This window comes from Bos grunniens, chromosome 19, assembly GCF_055505025.1.
Source record: "Bos grunniens cultivar Pamir isolate PY7600 chromosome 19, Bosgru_T2T1.0, whole genome shotgun sequence".
Lineage (NCBI taxonomy): Eukaryota > Metazoa > Chordata > Mammalia > Artiodactyla > Bovidae > Bos > Bos grunniens.
In genome coordinates, this window is record NC_141183.1 from 22848380 (window position 1) to 22867677 (window position 19298).

The window sequence follows — 19298 nt, forward strand, 5'->3', positions numbered from 1 at the left end:
TCCATCCCAATCCTGAGCTCTTCTTAGATTGCAATGAGCGAGCCCCTGACCCAAGTCCCCCAAGCCAACTGCCACTCTTGTTGTGGTCATCGGTGGTCACTAAAGATAGCACTCTGCCACTAAATGGCTCTGATTCAAGCTCTAGCTTCCCAAGGGCTAGGGACTCTCAGAGAGCTGAGGTGGCTTTCTCTCTCGGGCTGGGGACTCCCTGAAGGCTGAGGCGGTCTCTCCCTCTCTCCCTCCCACCTCTCTACATGGGTCCCTGACAGGCTGTGAGACCCCTAGACCAAGGGCTTCCTAAGGGCAGGCCTATCTCCTCCCAGTATCTCCAAAGCTCTGAGCACAGCAAGGCAGGTCCCGAAGGCAGCTTGGGCCCTGCCCAAGACACCGAGAGAAGGCGGCGAGGCAGCGAGGCTCTGAGGCGCATGTAGAATAAATATAACTTTATTCTTTATCCAGTAGATCTCAGTGGCAAGTCCAACAGTAACAGGTGCACCAGCGGGCTCTGGGGGGGATGAGACCCCAACCCCAGGGCAAGGAGGGCAGGGCAGAGCCAGCTCCCCCAGCCCCGGGGGAGCAGGGGTGACATGAGAGGACCCCCTGTAGGCCCGTCCTGCGGGGCAAAGAGGGGGCACGGGTGTGGGGTGGGGGGCAGGCCAGGGAAATGGAGGAACTCAGGCCATGTGTCTGTCGGCCTGTCTGTCCACTGTGTGTGTGTGTGGGTGGGTGTGTCTGTGTGTGTCCGGGGGCCCTGTGGGCGGTGCTGGTGGCCATGAGGCTGGAGGGCAGGGGAGCTCGGACCCCCTGGCCAGCCCCTTCATGGGGAGGGGAGCGCTGGAGGACTTCGATGACGTGGGCTCTGATGGGGAAGCAGAGGACACAGGGTGGAGAAACACACGCCTGGAGGTCCTGAGGCCCCGGTGCTCTGCCCCCAGCCCCATCCCGGGGGTGAGCCACTCCTTCCAGGGGTTGCCAGGAAACTGTCCTTGCCCAGTGGTTAGGCAGAGAGAGAGGAGAGGGCAGGCCTTGGAAAGTTAGTACTTCACAGTTTTAAAGAGAAAACTGAGGAGGAAATGGCTGGGGAGGGGGCCTTGGGGGGCACAGGGACTTGGAGAGACAGGGGAAGCCCCTTTCAAGCCACTCCCCTCCCCCGGGGCCCATCCCCCCCTCCAGCTCTGAATCCAGCTCCCCCCAATACACAGCACACTTCAGTATAAATGTGCTTAAAATGAAAATTCTTATTTAAAAAAATCAAAACCAGAAAAAAAAATTAAAATAAAAACAAAACCAGCGAGAATTAATACCTGGGGGTTGGTATGGCAAAGTATGTACAGGGGATTCCCCCACCCCGGCCCACCCCCTCTGTCACCAACCGAGGCAGGGGGGGTTCCCCAACCGGGGGGCAATGGCTTGCAAGTTCTGAGGATGGGGGAGCCAGGTCCTGGCATTTGCTGGTGATGAAGATGTGGCGAGGTGGGCAGAAGGGTGTCTTGATGAACACAAAGCCCGCAGGCCCCATCCTGAGGCCCGGGACCAGGGGTCCTCACTCAGTCCACGGCCACGGCCCTGACGTCAGCCCAGGCTCCAAGAGCGGGCAGTCCATCGCAGGCCCGGGCCTCTGTCCGAAGAGTCGCCGCCACCTCCTCCCTCCAGCCCCCCGGGCAAGGGAGGGCAGGTGGGGCGCAGGGCTGGTGGGGGTTGCATGGTTGGTAGAAAGGCAGAGAAAAGCCAGGGCACGGGGTGAGGGCTGTGTCCATGGGGCAAGGGCAGTCACGGGGAGTGGGTGGCCGGGCTGCTTCTGTTTGAGCTGGGGCTGAGGCTGGGGCTACAGCTGCCGGGCGGGGGAGCCAGGCCACCCCCGTCCCGCCCCCCACTCCCCGCTTGTCCGCTCAGAGTGTCCAGGCCCTCTGAGTTCTCCAGCATTTCCTGGATGAGAGGTGGCATGGAGCCCGGAATCTCCATCTTCAGCGTGATCACCCGCTCAGCCCCTGCAGGAAAGGAGGGACAGAGGTCAGGAGTGTGGCCACCTTGCTCCTCTAGCCCTGCACACAAGCGTGGCCCCAGGAGGGAGTGTGCAAGGGGTAGGAGGATCCACAGTACCAATATCAGCTCCCGCCACACACCGACCCCTGCGCTGTTTCCTGATGTAAGCCAGCTCTCCTAAGCCCCACAGCTGAAGGGCAGCAGGGAAAAGTGGCTCCCAGCTCTGGCTCTGGGGTCACTGGGCTTGATGCCAGGCCCTTCCTACGTGCTGCTGACTCTCCTACTGACATCTCAAGACAACTCTGCAAATGTTATCCCTGCTCTGCAGATGGGTAACTGAGGCTTAGAGCCGTTGTGTGACCCACTCAAGGACACACAACAGTCTGGTTCCAGAGCCATGCCCTGAACTAGCATGCCAAGATGACACTGCCATCTTGGGGCTCACAGGCACGGAGGTCACCTGGGCACGGTGAGGTTCAGGTGAGTGGGGCATCACAAGGACACAAAGATGTGGGGTACTGGCTCAGACACAGGAGGCCTGACTCTGGACATGGATGGCAGACACACAGGGAGAGAGCCTCACCCTTAGCACTGATGCTCCGCAGGTCTGTGATCTTCATCAGCATCTTGGGGAACATGTGTGGACGGCTGGGCCTCCGTTTCCGCACATAGACCTTCAGTGCCTCAAGCAGCGGCTCCTGCAGCATGTCCACCCTATCTGGCTGCTCCAGGTCCTGCCGGTCTGAAGAAGCAGAGAAGCCCTCTGCCTGGTGAGGAACACAGCTGCGGGCCCCATCGTGACCACCAGGGGGCGCACCTGTCCAGGCCTTGGGCAGAGTATCTTTGCTCCTCAGGCCTCCCCACCTGGCCCTACTGCTGCTGCTGCTAAGTCGCTTCAGTCGTGTCCGACTCTGTGCGACCCCATAGACGGCAGCCCAACAGGCTCCCCCGTCCCTGGGATTCTCCAGGCAAGAATAGTGGACTGGGTTGCCATTTCCTTCTCCAACGCATGAAAGTGAAAAGTCAAAGTGAAGTCGCTCAGTCGTGTCCGACTCTTAGTGACCCCATGGACTGCAGCCTACCAGGCTCCTCCATCCATGGGATTTTCCAGGCAAGAGTACTGGAGTGGGGTGCCATTGCCTTAGAGGCTCTCAAATGTGAGCAAAGAAGGGCTGGGGCACAAGGGTGTCCCAAAGCTCGCCCTGAGAGCCCAGTTCATGGAGGTCACACCCCTGAACACAGGCAGTGCCATCTTAAGCAGAGCCAGGTCTCCCACTCGAGCTGGTTATTCTGGACACCAGCCCAATATGGCAGAACTCATGACAATAAAATAATAACAGCAGCCAGCATTTACTGGGTCTTCCTCTGGGCACACTGTGCCTTACTTATTACCTCCTAATCCTCCCATCAACTTTATGAGGTGGAGACATTACTGCCCCCATTTTACAGAAATGGAGGCTCAGAGAAGTTCAGCGACCTGCTGAAGGTCACATGTTGTCCAGGATTTGAACCTGGGTGGTCTGACCTCCAAGTCCTCACTCTTAAGCCCCCTGGAAGGAGTGCTGCCTAGAAATAGGGAACCAGAGCTCAGGTCTCTATCACTGTTCCCTTGCCCTGTGGCCACAGACCAGACCCTGCTCTGCTGGGACTCATTTTCCTGTCTGACAGGTGCCTTTTTGATCAAATGATCCCCCAGCTTCTCCCTGGGAGAGGCTCCGCAAGCCACACCACCACCCCTGGGCCTGGCCCCCAGACCCAGGCCCACAGCCCACCTCCACAGATGAGGCAGATGGCGCTGAGCAACCCAGTCTCAGCGTCATCCATCTCCAGGGGCAGCAGCTGGTTGGCGAAGGCGAAGACCAGGTCCGTGAGCGGGCCAAAGCCGGCGTTGTGCATCTGGGTCCGGTTCAGGGTCAGCCCATCCGAGAAGGTCATTGTGTCCTGCTCGGGCGTGTACCGTGTGCAGATCCGCAGGATCTGGGTGCAGAGGGTTCTCGAGTTCAGGAACTCACATCCGCCAGCACTTCCGGCACCAGCATCCCCCCCCAGGACCACCTGGCGGGCAGCCAGACTACTGCTGTTCTACAGAACCTTCTGTGCGACACAGTAGCCACCAGTCACACTGGTGACCAGTGGGCACTTGAAACATGCCAAGTGCAACTGAGAAACTGAATTTAATTTTAATTAATTTCAATTTAAAACAGCCATACATGGCCAGCGGCTACTGTATTAGACAGTGCAGATCTACAGCATCCTGCCTCCACACAGAGAATTAAGAGGGCAACAAAACATTTCCAGGAAGGCCAAAACCAAAGTGGATTTCAGTCTATGGTTCCCAGGACTGGGGACAGAACAAGAGCTCAGTAAATGTACCTCATCTTCAGGTCTTTCAAACCCTGACCCTGCCTCTCGCATCTCCCTTCCACCAGGAAGAGCAGCCTGGTCACACCCCAGGTTCCCGACCTTGGAGGTGGCCGAGAGGGAACAGGAGGGCTGAGGAAGACAGGGAGGACAAGCCTCCCTCCAGCCTTGGAGTTGACAATCTCATCCGCCCCCATCCTGCCTCAAGTCCAGCCCACCCTCTGGCCCCACCAAATACCCTGCAGTCCCCTGAATCCCACTGGTCCCACGCCAGCAGGCCTTTCACAGACCATTCTACACACCTCTAGAGGCCAGCTCCTCTGGGGCTCCTCCCTGGGGCCCAGTAGTGTGGCTCTCTGTCCTGCAGGGAGGGGACAGCCCTCCCCCATCTGCAGCCAGCACTTATCACAGTTTTGCAACCTCTGTTTACCTATCTGTTGCCTCCACCAATGGAAGGTTCTCGAGAGGGGACAGTGGTGTGTTCACCTCTGTTCTGACACCCAGTTCAAGGCCTGGCCACACAGGGTCCCAGGTGAACCTTTATTAGACTGAATAGATGGGAAGATGGGTGGGTGGACGGAAGCACTGAATCAAAGATGGGCTGAGGGTGGATGAATGAGACTAGAGGTGAATGGGTGCACACCCGGGTGCTGGGTGGCTAAGCAGACAGGTAGACACGCGGGGGAGAGGAAGGGTGGCTGTTCAGGTGGCTGGGCGTTTGGACAGGTCGACTCCAGATGGATTTTTAGGAAAGTGGTTATTTGAGCGGCAGGACATCCTCCAAGAACACAGGAGTCAGTGCCTAGGCGGGCAAGGTGCAGACCCTCACCAGGATATCCAGGCAGGCAGCCTTGAGGAGGGTGATCTGGTCCGCAATGGTGAGGGTGGTGAAGCCGGGCAGTTGCTTGGCGAACTCCACAGTCTTAATGATGCACTTGGTGGAGAGTTCACTGAACTTGTCCCAGAGGTCAATGTCCAGAGAGACACGCTGTTCTGAGCTGTTGTTCTGGGAGAATGGGGGAGGGGGGGAGTGGGAGGAGAGTGAGGGCCTTCCCCTGGTGGCACCCTTCTGGGCCTTCCCCTGGTGGCACCCTTCTGGGCCTGGCTCTACCTGGCCCCACCCGCAGGCCTGCCCTCTACTGGCCTTCACTTCCTGAGAGGCGGGGAAGGGGTGGACAAGGCAGCCCAAGCAGGGTTGCGGAGGGGCAGGCCTGAAGAAGCAGGGGTGCCCCTGGGGGGCTGTACTGAAGTGTATTTGCCCAGCTGGGGGGAGGGGCAGGCCTGACAGCTGAAGGGGTATGAGGTCGCGGGGGAGCGGGCCATACCGTAGTGTATTTGCCCAGTTGGCAGAGAGCAGGGAAGGTCTCCTGATGCGCTTTGCGCACCTTCTCGATGAGCTCCCCCACCTCTGGCGTCAACGTGTAGCTCTCGGAGCACTCGGGCTTGGGCACCTCCTTCTTCTTCTTGTTCCGGTCATTTCTCACAGCTGTGGAGGGCCCAGGCCGCACAGTGAGAGGGCAGGTGGGGTCAGCGGTCCATCCCCCAAGCCGTCCAACCCCAGCCCAAGCTCCTCCCACCAGACTGAGAGCTGCGGAGGCCACCGGGTGTGGTCAGGCACGCACACAAAAGTGCACACGCACGTGAGTGCACAGGCAGGCGGGACATCCACACACAGCCGGTCCCTCGGCCCCCCTCTGCGGTGCCCACCCGGCCCACACGCCGAGGCCTGCCCCAGGGCCTGTGACCACAGCACACGTGCCCCAGACCAGCTCACTCTCCAGGGTGAAAGCCTGTGCGCAGGGTGTCCCAGGTCTGTGTTCTCAGCCTCCCTGCCCCCTGCTACTCCGGCCTGCAGGGAGAACCGACCCAGCCCTCCCGGCAGTGTTTGGGATGGGCTCAGAGCAGCTCCCTGGGCGGGCAGACACGGAGGAGGGCTCCCCAGCCTGAGAGTGGGGGGCCGGGTGGCAGAATCTCTCGGCCCATTAGCCGGGGGAGCTGACAAATCACCGGGGGCGCTGAGCCGCACACACCACTCGGCTTTAAAGAAGCGATGGGGTCGTTACCAGCCGATTATCCCAGACACACAATCACTCACAGGGCCAGTGGTGGCGGCTGCTGACGCTGGAGGAAGAGAGGGTGGGGGGTGGGGGACCCAGGGAGGGGGTAGCAGGGTGGGGGGGGAGCTGGCATAATTTGGAGATCACTCATGTCGATTCTGCAAATTCAATAAAGTGCAAGGGAGAGAAGGGAGAGGGAGAGGGAGAGAGGGGGGATAATTTGGGAAGAGAAAATTGCAGCTGTGACAAGACGTTTATCATTCGGAAGCTTTAATTCTATTGAAATGGCAGCTGCTCAGCTCCGGGGCACAGAGCAGCCAGAGAGGAGAAGGAGGGAGGGGAAGGGGGAGTTGGCAGTGGGAGGGAGAGGGGGCCCCACCCTGGTCCCCCTGCCATGAAAAGCTCTGGGATCGGGAAGGTGGCAGAAGCGGAGGAGGAGGTGCTGGGCCCTGCGGGGAAGGGTCCCAGGCCTGCAGGTCCCAAGCTGTCACCTGCTCTGCAGCGTGGAGCCACCACTTCCTACGCTACAGAACAACACAGCCCTTTCCTCCTGAGGCAGGAGGTGGCCGGGTACTTCAGGGTTCCTCTACTCCTGTCGTCCCACCATGTCCCCTCCCCACTTCCTTCTTCCACTGCCCTGCCCACAAAGGGCTAGAGGGTCCTGCAGCCCCCTCCCCCACCCCATCCCCCAAGGCTCGGGCTCCATGGCAACGGCCACGCAGACAAGGAGGCGTCTGTCAGCGTCATTTATCTCTGACATCATCAATCACCGGTCACCAAGGCAACACCCATGATTCAACACAAGAGGGTCTCCCTGTCCAGCCCTCCTTCTTTCCCTCCATCGGGCCTCAGCTGAGCCCAAACTGGAAACCCCCATTCCTCTGGGACTGGAGAAGTCCCAATTCGCTCTTCCAACTCCAGGTCCCAGGCTCCACCAGACAAAGGCTCTTAGATCCCGGTGCCTGGAGCAACCCTCAACACTTGCACACAAATACCCAGCAGCACCCCTGTCCTCAGATGCACGATGGGGTGGGGGACTCAGGGATGCTTCTGAGCCCCGCCCCAGAGCCAGTCAGAGCCTGGAAGCAAGCTGGCAGGGGCAGACACGTGCGTACACGTGAGCAAGCACACACAGCCCGCCTCACACGAACAGGAAGGGCTGTCCGCCCATGGACACACAGATGGTGAGACAGACAGGTCCGGTCCGTGCAGCTATACGTGAACTGTCCTCAACCATGAGCCAGGGCACCGCATCACGGCAAGGTCCATTTGCACCCACACGATCACCCGCATGCCCCTGCTCCTCTGGCTTTAGGGGCTAGGAGCTCACACCCTGCCCAGTGCGTGGCGCGGCCCCATCGGTGGCACTCACACTCCTTGGACATGCCCACTTCGAAGCACTTCTGCAGCCGGCAGTACTGGCAACGGTTCCGGGTCACCTTGTTGATGATGCAGTTCTTGTCCCGGTGACACGTGTACACCATGTTCTTCTGGATGCTGCGGCGGAAGAAGCCCTGGGTACAGAGAGCAGGGAGTCAGGTCAGCCACACCCACAGTCGAGCGGTGCTGGCCTGTAGCCGCAGTTCGAGGGCCAAGAATCAGGCGACTGCTGTCCCCAAGCCTTTGGCCATCCCCTACCTGAGAAGGCCAGAGAAGACGGGGAGAAGGGTACGCCTATAAGGATCCCCCGGAAGAATCTGAGTATCTGCCTCCACACTGGGGTGGGGAAAGGGCTTCCCCCACCCTGCACACATAGACCTGGCTTCCCCACCCCTGGGGAAGGGGACCGCAGGCTGCTGGTGGGTCAGGAAAAGCAGCAGACGGGGCTAGATGGGAGAGAGAGACAGAGCTCTAGAACCCAAAGCCCCGGGCTCGGTGTGCAAGAAAAGGAGACAAGCAGGAGGGGCCAGAGAGATACACACACGGGCTGGCCTGGCCTGACAGGTGGAGACATGAGTGCTCACAGGCAAGGCAGCAAGACACACGTTCACTAACCAGGCAGATGAGCACAGATCACAGGGTGACTAGGTTGGTCAGAGGCTGCCCATGTGGGCTAACAGCGAGACGGACAGACGCCTGACTAGGGCAGACCACGAACAGCTGGTCTGGACAGGACAGGCAAGACACAGAGAGTCCAAGGCCTTGTGCTTTTTGCCCTTGACCTCTGCCCCACACCTGATGGCCACTCCACACTGAGGGGGAGCGTAGGGCCCCAAGCCCCGAAGCTGTGCAGCTTCTGATCCCCAATCCCTGGAGAAGAAACAGGTACAGACAGACTCAAGCCCTGGGGAGAGGAAGCGGGAAGGCCATGCCCACAGCTTCCGGAAAGGTGGCAGTCCCTTCTGCACCCTGGAACCTAATGTGGGCACGTGGAAATCCGGCCAGAAGCTGGGGAGCCCCAGCCCAGGCACCTGAAGGAGAGACCAAGGCAAGGCGCCTGCTCCTGACGGCCTCCTGCCAGGCTGCTATGGCAAGGTGCAGGCAGGCCACCAGGGGCAGGCCTCCTGGGTCCCCAGCCAAGAGCCAGTCGGCAGCCAGTTCACCATGGCAACACGGGCAGCGGGAGCAGAGCGGGTGTGAGCCCTGCCAGCTGGAGGATGGAGATGCTAGGGGAAAGAGTCAGGGCTGGAGGAAGACCTCCGGTTTGGGGGACCCCTGCTCATCTACGGTAAGGAGGTTCTGCTGAAGGCTTCCTCTCCTCCAAGGCTCCTGCCACCTTCCACACAGAAGTTAGAGCAGCAGCTTTAGGGACACCCCCACTGCCGGTACAGTCCCCAGACCCGGCGGTGAGAACATCCCACTTATCTAATCAGGACTGTCCTTCCCCACGACGCCCTGGACTCACCTTGCAGCCTTCACAGGCGCTGACCCCATAGTGGTAGCCGGAGGATTTGTCTTGACAGACAAAGCAAGGCTTGTAGATGCGGGGGAGGGGAGGTGGCGAGGGGGGGCTGGGCACAATCTCTTCAGAACTGCTGCTCTGGGTCTCAATGGCTAGAGAGAAGAGAAGGACCGTTAGAGACCCAGGCCACCACCCTCAGCACAGTGCCCACCTGGCCTCCAGGTCTCGCCCAGGAACCTCTCCCAGCTGCCCCAGGGCTGCCAGATGTCAAACTCTGGGGCAGGGGCAGTCTTGGGAAAGCTGGCACTCCCACAGCCAGACTGCCAATGATGCCTCCAGCACCCCATCAGTCCTGCCTACTTCCCCAGGACCCCACCTTCAAAACCAGAAACATCACATAATAAACCATCAGATTGGTATGTGGATGTGGCTATACTAGGCAGGTGCCAGGTATAGGTATCAGCCTGGGTCCACAGCCCTGGACCCTGGGCGCCAGGTCCCACCTCCCCCAAGTGAGGAAGGGGTTAAGGCCTGAAGGAGGGAGGGGCCAGGACACAAGCTGGGGGCAGAGGAAACTGGGGTCAACAGGATATTCAAAGTTGGCCACTCCCCCACCCCTTCTGCTTCCGCTCCCCTCTCCACCCCCACTACCAGCAGCGACAGCCCCTCCTCCGCCCAAGCAATCCCCTGGCCAGGGATCCAAGGCCGGGTACAGTCACAAATGCTGGGGCACAACAGGCAGGGACTCCCTCAGAGAAGCAGGGGGACCCTGTGGAGACAGGGGGAAGAGTCCCTGTGGGCCCCGGAAGCCCATGGCTCTGAGTGCACCCTGGCTGGGGGGAAAAGCATGACAAAGGGGGTCTGTTCCCATCAATGCTCTGTCTGTCTGGCCATAGAGTCCATAGTATGTCCGGGTTACTGTCCCCCTCCCCTCCTGTTATTCAGCTCCAAGAGGGCAGCCAGGAGGGTGACCCCGCCAGCAGGGGCAGCCCCCACTAGCAGAATCCTCCCCAGTGCCTGGCCCCATGCCCATCACCCAGGCAGAACAGGGCAGGGCTAGGTGGGGGCTGTCTGTGCCCCAAGCAAGGGCAGCTGTGGGTGCACTGTACTAGATGGGAACTGTGACCCGGTCACCCCCAGATTCCCAAGGGGCCAGTGGCAGCCTCCTGAGGCCTTCGCCAAGTCCACTGGTCCAAGGCCAGGGATGCCTCCCTGAGTAGATAGATCCCTGCCTCCTCCCACACCCCAGACTCCTACCTAGCCTCACCCCAAACCCCAGCACACAAGGTTCTGGAATTCAGTGGGGCCGAGTTCCTGTCCAAGCACCTCATAGCATCTCATAGTGGCTCATGTGGCCCCAAAATCCAAGCACAGAGAAAAGAAGCACTCAGATGGGGGGCTGGCAAGCTGCAGGTTACCACCCTCCCCCCTTACCTGCAGACACGACCAGAGACTGCCAGGCGGCCGATGACAGGGAACCAGGCCAACAACCTTGGCAAGGCTTTCCTGGCTCTTAGTTGGGCCCGGGCACCACTTCCCTGGTCAGCCTGCTGACCAGCACTGCTATGGCCCTGCGTCCCTGTCCCTGCCCAGAGAGCAGCCTGCAGCAAAGGATCAGTGGATGCTCACACCACACCCCCAGAGATCCAGACTCTGCTGACCCTCCCCCACTACTCTGCTCCTCACCCCAAATCGAACTGTCCTGGCCTGGTTTTCCCCCACCTCACTCTCCCGGAGGCCAGACAAGCAAATCAGACAGGCGAGAGGCCTGAGAACAGCTGCTGTGGGGGGAGCAGGGTTGGGGGGCCTGGGTGAGGCCAGGAGGCAGAGGGGTGAGCGACAAAGGAGCCCTTTGTTGTGCTAACTTTTTCCAAGACGTAAAAGGAGTAACAATAGACAATCCAGACTAGTGGGGGGGGGGGTTGTTGTCAAGGACAAGGGGATGTGGGGGGGACCGTGGCCTAGAATCCCAGTCAGCGTTCCAACAAACAGGGGACCCAATAAGCAGGGGCTGGAGGCACTGACCTACCCCCCTCCCATCCGCTCCTATCCAGTCTTTGCCCTGGGTCCACCTCCCCCAAGTCTCAAAGCTCTCCAATGGACCAGAAGGCAGGGGGAGAAAGGACAGAGGGAGCTCTGGGTTCAGAGTGGGCTCGAGAGAGGGGAGGTGCACGGACGCACAGGGGGTGCCCGGATGAAGGACAGACAGCTCTGAGGCCAGGGACTGACTGGAGGGCCAAAGGCTTGTAGAAATTTGGAGCTAAGGCAAAGTCCAGAGGCTGTTTATGAAACTGGAAGAATGTGCTTTTCTAAACTGTGCTTTTTGGCAGGATGGGGGGTGGGGGCAAGCTGACCCAAGGTGGGGGTACAGTTTGGTTTCAGTGAGGCCTCCTTTCGGCCCACCCCATAGCAGCGGGCTGCCTCTGGGGCCGAACTCTGCTCTGCACCCTCTACCCCCAGCACAGCCCCACCTGTCACCCAGGTAACAGCTTGGAGGCTTCCCACTGTGCCCTTTGAACCCAGAGCCCCAGCCCAGTCCCCACCTCCCAGGAGTGTAGCCAGCAGCCGCAGAGGAACAGGGGACACTCTAGGACCCTCCCACCCTCTGCAAGAGTTAGCCTGAACTCTGCACACCTGGGGGAGTAAGGACTGCCACGACCTGGCCCCTCCCCAGAGGCCCCAGCACAAGATCTCTCCTCTTCCTGCAGAAAGACTGCACGGGAGAAGCACCACACCTTCTCGGGCTCAAAGTTCCAGCGCCTGGCGGAGGGCTGGCACCGGCCCAGGAAGCCAGGCGTCCCCTCCCTCCCGTGCTGCCCCACCCCCGGCGGGCAGGAGGCGCAGAGCGCTCCGGAGTCCCCAGCGGCCCAGAGCCGCTCGCAGGCGCACAAGGGGCCGGTTTCCTGGAGGAGATCAGCAGGAAATCAGCCGGGCCCCCGGCCAGCGGCTCCCCTCCCAATCCAGCTGGCGCCCGGTCCTCTGCAGCTCCCCTCGCAGCCCCCGGGGAGGGCAGAGGAGGGGGCGCCAGGCGCTGGGTCCCGCCCTGCCTCCACCCCGGAGAAGGGTGGGGGTGGCTCTGGGTGCAGTGCCGCGGCCGGGGCGGAAGAAGGCCCCTACCCAGCGGCCGCCGATAACCATCTCTCCCCCTCCCCCCACTAAGGGCATCCACGTGCTTCACATTCTTGGACGTCTGGGAGCGGGCGGAGGCAAGAGCGGCGAGATTGGTGGGGGACAGATGGAAAGCCACTTCCTCTGTACCCCTTATCCTCTGGCGCCCCAAATCGGGGGCTCTGGCGAGGAAGGCAAGGTCCCCAGGGTCCTGCAGGATCGGAAGGTCTCTTCCCACAGCCCACTTGCTGTCTCTTCCCACCCCTGGTGGAGGTGGCAGGAGGGAATGGAGAATTTGGTGGAGAGGACCCCCGAGGGCTCCTGTCATCAAAGGCCACACTGGTGGGTTGGGTAATGACCCCATGTGCTCTAGACTCGCTCGGGTCACCACCCCCAGCCTCCAGGTCCTTCCTGTGCCCCACAACCACCCCTAAAGCCCCCCTCCCAGCCTACACAGCCTTGGGGGCTGAGCCCACTGCCACACACCCACACTCCGACCACGGAGACAGGGCAGCCCAGGCCTCTGGCTCCACGCTGCCCCGTGTCCTCCACCTCCCTGTCGCCTGCTGGACTCCAGGCTCCCTGGGACCTTGTCTGGCCAGTTTGGGGCCAGGAAGAGCTGAGCTGCCCCCAAGGGCTGGAGCCCAAGGTCTCAGATCCTCGCTCCTCCCCAGACCTCTGGCAAAGGCGGCCGAGACTGTGGAGGGAGGGACCACGGCAGCCATACCCTCAGTGACCCCACTCTGGAGAGGGGACACCGTCCTCCAGTTCTGCGAGGTCAGGAAGAAGGGTCCTGGTATATGTCACATTTCTCGCATGTCCCCTTCTCCCTGAAGTCCACCCATGAACACCCCTCCCTCCCTCCCTCCCTCCCACCGTCTGCAGCCTACCAGGCAATCTGCCCCAGAGGCAAAGGTCAGGGGGCAGGACGATAGAAGCTGGGGGTGAGGTGGCTCTGAGAGGGGCAGAGATGGGCGTCGCCCCACTTCAGGTCACTCTTCCCACGGTGAAGGTGTTGGGGGCTGCCCTTCAACCTCCCGAAGCCCGCCAGGCCCCCAGAGACCCACTCCACCCCTCCTCCCCAGCAGGCTGGAGGGAGGCAGCCAGTCCGGGAGTGGGGGGAGAAGCCCCAGGGAAGAGCTGAGCCCAGAGAGGACTAAACCGGAGCCAAGTAACAATAACCCCCTGAGCGCCGTTCTGGCCCTCAGGTACACCACCTCACTGCTGGGTATAAACACGCCCAGGTGTGCACCCCAGGCACTTACGGCTCCCGCCAAAGCACAGAGCCCCTCCCTTCCAGAGAAGCCTGAACCCAGACAGGGGACAGCCAACAGAGGAGGTGCCAGGACTCCGGGATTCTCGTGGGCGGCCCTAGTAGGGACAGCCCAGCGCCTGCCCCCATCCCCAGGTGAAAACAGGGAAACAAAAGGACACGCTGGGTTGGGAGGGGACACATTCCTCACTTCCAGAGCAGCTCCAGACCCACAAAAAATCAAGCTCAGCCTCCAGAGGACAAACCGTGTTAGGATTACGGGGAGGGGGAACCCTTCCCACCAGATTAACTTCCTCTCTCCGTTCCTGGTGCAGCCAAGTATCCAGGACCAAGGCTACCCTCAGATGGACAGGTGGCCTGCCCCAAGGTCTAAGGGCCGGGTAGGGTGGCCGACGGGTATCTGATGGAGTTGCCCCTTCTTGCAGCACCCCACTGCCAACACCAAAGACACGGAGCGCTCCCCTGACTCCCACCCAGACGACACAAGGGCAAGAGCTGGGGGCAGCAGCTGCTGCCCAGGAGGGACTGTCCCCCAGGCTTTGGCAGGGGTGGGATCAGAGGAGGCAGCCCCTCCTCCGAGAAGCAGACAAGCCCACTCTACGACCTTCACCCCACCCTCCTGGATGGCAGAAAGGACCACTCAGCTGTGAAGCTATTGGATTCCAAGCAAGGAGATATAAACTGGGGACAAGGGACTTCACTTCCCCTTCAAGAAGTCGAAGGAGAGATGAACAAACGTTTCCTGAAAAGAGGAGCCCCCAAAGTTCCTCTGTCGGAACACAACAGAAATAAGCGCCCAGGATTACTTGGGGGGAGTCCAATTGTCCAACAAGGGCACCCGACTTTCAGCAAGAGAGTCAAGGGAAAGTTAAGGGTCAGAGACAAGATCACCTCACCACGTCCCCAGTCCGCACCCCCTAGTAGCAGCGGAAGCCCCACAGTCCGCCCCCACCCCCAGCTCCCACAATAGCAGGGGAAGGCCGATACCTACAGTGGTTTGAGCCATTCCAAAGCGGAGTCCGGAGCGGAGTGGAGTAGGGGCCGGGAGCAGGGAGCCCCTTCTCCGGAAGCAAACAGGCCCGGTTCTGGTTATAAAAATCCACCACCAGGAAGGGATTGGGGGTGGGGGTGAGCCCCCCCACGTCCACACTCTCGTACATCTTCCCCGCGAATACAAGAGGTCCGGGCGGGGAAGTCCTGCGCGCCGCCTCCCTCACTCAGTCGGCGGCGCCATCCAAGAGCTGCTGGGGGCGAGGGGCACGTCCCCCTCGCCCCGACTGGTGACCCGGGCCGGGGGCCACCTTCTGCCCGAAGTCCCGCGTCCAAATCGGCCGGCCGCCCTGCGAGTCCCAGGTGAAAGCAGGCAAGTTGTGTGTACTGGGGGAGGAGGGGAGTCCGCCGACTGCCCTCGGGAACGCCCGGCCGAGGCCCGGGAACTCCGCAGCTTCACCTCGAGGGGGCTCCCGTCGCGAGTCTCATGGTGTCCGAGGCAGCGTCCCGCGGCTCCCCGAGCGCGCCGGCCGGAGGCGGGATCGGCGCGGGGCGGGGGGTGACCGAGCACTTCCTCCTCCCCACCCCGGGGCTCCCGGGCTTCTCCTGGGCGAGGATTCGGGTGAGGTGGGGACCGCGCGGCTCCGCCTCCACCAGGCCCGGGGCGGGCGCCCGGCACTCGGTCTCCGGCGGTGCGCGCCGAGGTCCCCCCCGCCCCGGCCTGCGCGCCCCGTCCCCTGCGGTCCCACCCCTTTTCCTCCGCCCCGTCCCGTCCAGGCGCCGCCCCTGCCTTAACCCTTTCCCAGCGCGTCCGGTTGCAGCAGACGCCAAGCCGGGAACTGAGAGGGAGAGGCGGGGTGTGGAAGGAGATTGCGGGGAGCCCGGGCAGGGGGAGGAGAGAAGAGCGGACGGAAGGGGGAAAAGGCTCAAGAGCAGGAGTGCGCGGAGTACGGACGGAGGCTGTGTACCAGGAGAGGAGGGGGCTCCACCAGGACGGAAGAGGGACGGGCATCTCCCCCATCCCAGTTCCGGCTCCCAGCCTCCCCTGTGGTTGGGTCAGTCCCCGGCCCGGTGAAGCTACGGCGAGGGAGGTGGTAGGCGGGAGGAGGGGGGTGGTCCTGGTGTCCTCCCCCAACACCCCCCCCCCCCCCCAGCCCGGGCCTCATTTGCCTAATGCAATGCGGCTGAACTCTCTCTGAACTCGCCTGGCGGCGCCTCACCTCCGGGTGACCCACCCACCGCTGCCCGTGACATCACCCGCTCGCCAGCCTGCCCGCGGGGCTCGCCCACCAGCCCCCTGCCCGGTTGGGCCGCTCCCCGGGAGACGCCGGGAGTGGCGGCCGGAGACGAAGGCCCAGGGTGCTTGTGGCCAAGTGTGAGCGCCTTGCAGGGTGTCCCGGGTGTGACATTGTGCGGCACCGTGTGAGAATGAGACACCCGACTTGTGTCATTGTCTGTGACATCATGTGTGACTCCGGCCACCCGCCCGACGGAACCCGAGGCGGCGGCAGCTCGGACGCTTTGGCAGAAATGCTTGTGCTGAGGGGGGCTCTCCCTCCACGCTCTGCGTGCTTCCGTCGAGCAAAGCCCCGCCCAGGGTGTCTCCCAGAGGCGGAACCACCCTGGGCCCCCCACCGCACCGCCCAGCCCTGGAGTGAGAAAAGGAGGGGCTGATGCCTTCCAGCTGACCACTTCCTCCCGGAAGCCCTCGGGAGGCCTGTTTCACTGGAAGAAAGGCCTAGGTTGGGTAGGTCCAGGGAAGTGGGGGGATGCCCTGGGAGAAGAGGACATCTTATTGCCCCCCTCTGGCCCTGCAGCCGAGTTCCTCATTTTAAAAAGGGATAGGAATTTACGTGCTTCCCAAGGATATTGTTCCAAAAGCCAGGTTTCTAAATTATGTGGTCAGGTAATCCTCACAGCCAATCCAAGAGATAAACACTATTATTCCTGTTTTACAAATAAAGAAACTAAGCTCTCAGCAAGGTCAGATGGGTTGTCCAAGATCACACTGCTAATATAGAGTATTTGAACTTTCTGCCATCAAAGCCCATATTCCCACCATGCCAAGCCAGTGCAAGGAAAACTATTTTCTGATCACCTCCTAGGTGGATACCATGGGGAGCATGCCTTTTTAGACCTTATGGTGAAAGAGCCATTTAGCAAATAATCACACATATATGTTTATTATTGCATATATATATATATATATAAAATTGCAAGCTAACTGGTATTATGACACAAATAAGCACATAAAAAACAAATAAGCTTGAGGGAGAATTAATGTAGGCACCTAATTTAGGTTGGAGGGTCAAAGCAGAGACCTAAAGAAAAAGTAGAAGTTTAAAAACTAGTTAGGCAAAGAGCAAGAAGGAGTGGAGTTCCAGTAAGAGCCTATGCAAGGGTCCTGGGTTATAAAAGTCGGAGAGTTTACTCAAGGAACTATCAGAGGACTAGAGTAGATGGCATATACAACTCAAGAGGAAAAGGAGCACAAGACCAGGCTGTAGAGGTGGGCTGAGACCAGACCACGTGGGCTTGCTGAATTTTATCTCAAATGCAGGGAGAGACCACTGAAAGGTTCCAAGCAGAGGAGAGGCAAGATCTGATTTAGTGTTACAAATCAGCTTTAACCTTGTGAAGCTGTGTGGAGAATGGATGGTAGGAGGGCAAGAGAGACCAGTTAGAACAGTCCAGGAAGCACACAATGGTTAGCACAGCCCAGGAAAATCCCTGGTGGCTCAGAGGTTAAAGCGTCTGCCTCCAATGTGGGAGACCCAGCTTCAATCCCTGGGTCGGGAAGATCCCCTGGAGAAGGAAATGGTAACCCACTCCAGTATTCTTGCCTGGAGGATTCCATGGACGGAGAAGCCTGGTAGGCTACAGTCCACAGGGTCGCAAAGAGTTGGACACGACTGAGCGACTTCACCTTCACCTTCAGGAAACTGCCAGTGGTGATAAGTGAGTGAAAGTTGCCCAGTCGTGTCTGACTCTGTGGGACCCCATGGACTATACAGTTCAGGCCAGAATACTGGAGCGGGTCGCCTTTCCCTTCTCCAGGGTATCTTCCCAACCCAAGGATCAAACCCAAGTCGCCCGCCAGTGGTAATAAAGGAAACTAATCAGTGTGTGGCTTGTGCTACAGCAAAGTTCCAAGACTGCAAAATAGCAAAGTCTACCGGGCTGGGGGACAGGTGGGTGTGGGACTCCAAAATGAGGTCTCACCTAAGTGAGGTGTCTGGGCTGCAGAAGCAATGCTGGGACCTGGAGCACAGATGCAAGCCTTGGCTGGGGATGAGACTGCTGGGGAAGAGGGCAGATTGCTTCCAAGGCCCTTGGTATCTTTCCTCCCAGTGACAGATCCAAGGCACCAGTTATGTGCCAGGCCTTGCGTTCGCAGCTTTGAGGTGCTCAAGGATCAGGGACTGTCCCTGCCACCAAAGACCTGGTGATGGGGAAGAGATCTCCCAGATGATTACAGCTCACGGTGGGTATCAGGTGGAGAGGAGTCCCTTCGTGGGAGAGAGATGAGTTTTATAGAAGAAAAAATAAGGACCTGCGGGCATTCAAAGGAGGTAGGGGGTGGGGTGGAGAGTGAGCGAGGAAGAGTGAACTTCTGTGAAGGTTTCTGGGAAGAGGCGGTATTCAAGATGTTCCTTGAAGGATGGATAGGATTTCCGGAGCTGGAGAAGGGGAGAAGTCGGGGTGAGATGCCTGTTCTGGGCAATAGCAAGGTCACGGGGCAGGTCAGAGTAGAACACAGTGTCCTGGGGCAATGGGAGAAGAGGGAAAAAGGAAGGTTCCGGCAGGTTCTGGCTGGCCGCTAGGGGTAGCAGGGGAGGTGGGAGGGCCTAGTGGCAGGTCTGGGGCCTCTGTCCTCCTCTGCCACATCCCCTGTAACTCCTCCAGCACTGTGTGCTTAGCAGGCCCTCAGCAGGTGTGGGCTGAAATGAACTGGCCCCCAATTACCCTCCAAGCACGGCTCCCTCTGGTCCCCGACCCCATCTAGAGGGGATAACAAACAGGAAATAATGAGGCTCAGGGGCCAGACAGACATCAGGTCCCAGTACAGGGTGCCATCCCCCAAGACAATACCAGCTCTACCCCCTGACCCTGTCATCACTCATCTTATAGGGTACTTGAAGCTCGCCCAGGCCCTCACCAGCAAGCAGGTCAGCATGGCCTCCTAGCAGCCTGCCCAGCAAGGAACGGATTAGGAGTCTTGATTTAAAGAGGAAACAGACCCAAGAGAGGTTGAGTGACCTGCCCCCCGCCGCACAGAAAGAGCTGTCCTTTAAGACTTCTGCCAAAGGGGCCTTGGTCCGTGGGCTGAGGTTCTCTGCAACTCAGAAGTAAGAATGGGGAGGGGAGGACCTCTATTTCTGATCTAGCCAGGGCTGAGGGCCTCTGGTCTACCCTGGGAGGTCCGGCTCCATGGGCTATGCCCCACCTTTGAAAAGGGAGAGGAGGAAGAAGGCGTTGTGGGCACCACCCCAAAGTGATTTGGAGAAGGGAAACATTTCCTCTTTCCACAGACACTACCCCTCAAAGGGTGGTCAGGCCTGCACTGGCACATCCCCATGGGCACAGGGCTTTGGCATGGGCACACACTGTGTCTCAGGTCTGGGCCAGCCTAGAGGACAGGCTTCCTTCCTGGAGTCCCCTCCCCCAGCCCATGCTGGGATCC

General features: G+C 60.1%; 1 protein-coding gene across 6 annotated transcripts in view; it reads right to left on the reverse strand.

Annotated features, from left to right (window-relative positions):
- Positions 1-428: 428 nt before the first annotated feature.
- RARA (retinoic acid receptor alpha) overlaps positions 429-19298 on the reverse strand; it is a 44137-nt gene continuing 25267 nt past the window's right edge. For 4 of the 6 annotated variants that reach the window (XM_086357786.1, XM_086357788.1, XM_086357785.1 and 1 more), the window contains exons 3-9: positions 9247-9395; positions 7774-7915; positions 5670-5830; positions 5174-5350; positions 3756-3960; positions 2567-2725; positions 429-1988 (exon numbers count right to left, since the gene is read on the reverse strand). In XM_086357786.1, coding sequence (XP_086213912.1) covers positions 1771-1988; positions 2567-2725; positions 3756-3960; positions 5174-5350; positions 5670-5830; positions 7774-7915; positions 9247-9395 — 1211 coding nt within the window. In that variant the 3' untranslated portion in view covers positions 429-1770. Of the gene's footprint in view, positions 1989-2566; positions 2726-3755; positions 3961-5173; positions 5351-5669; positions 5831-7773; positions 7916-9246; positions 9396-14611; positions 14785-19298 lie in introns of those variants that run through there. The other 2 variants (XM_086357789.1, XM_086357790.1) reach the window with 2 other exon arrangements.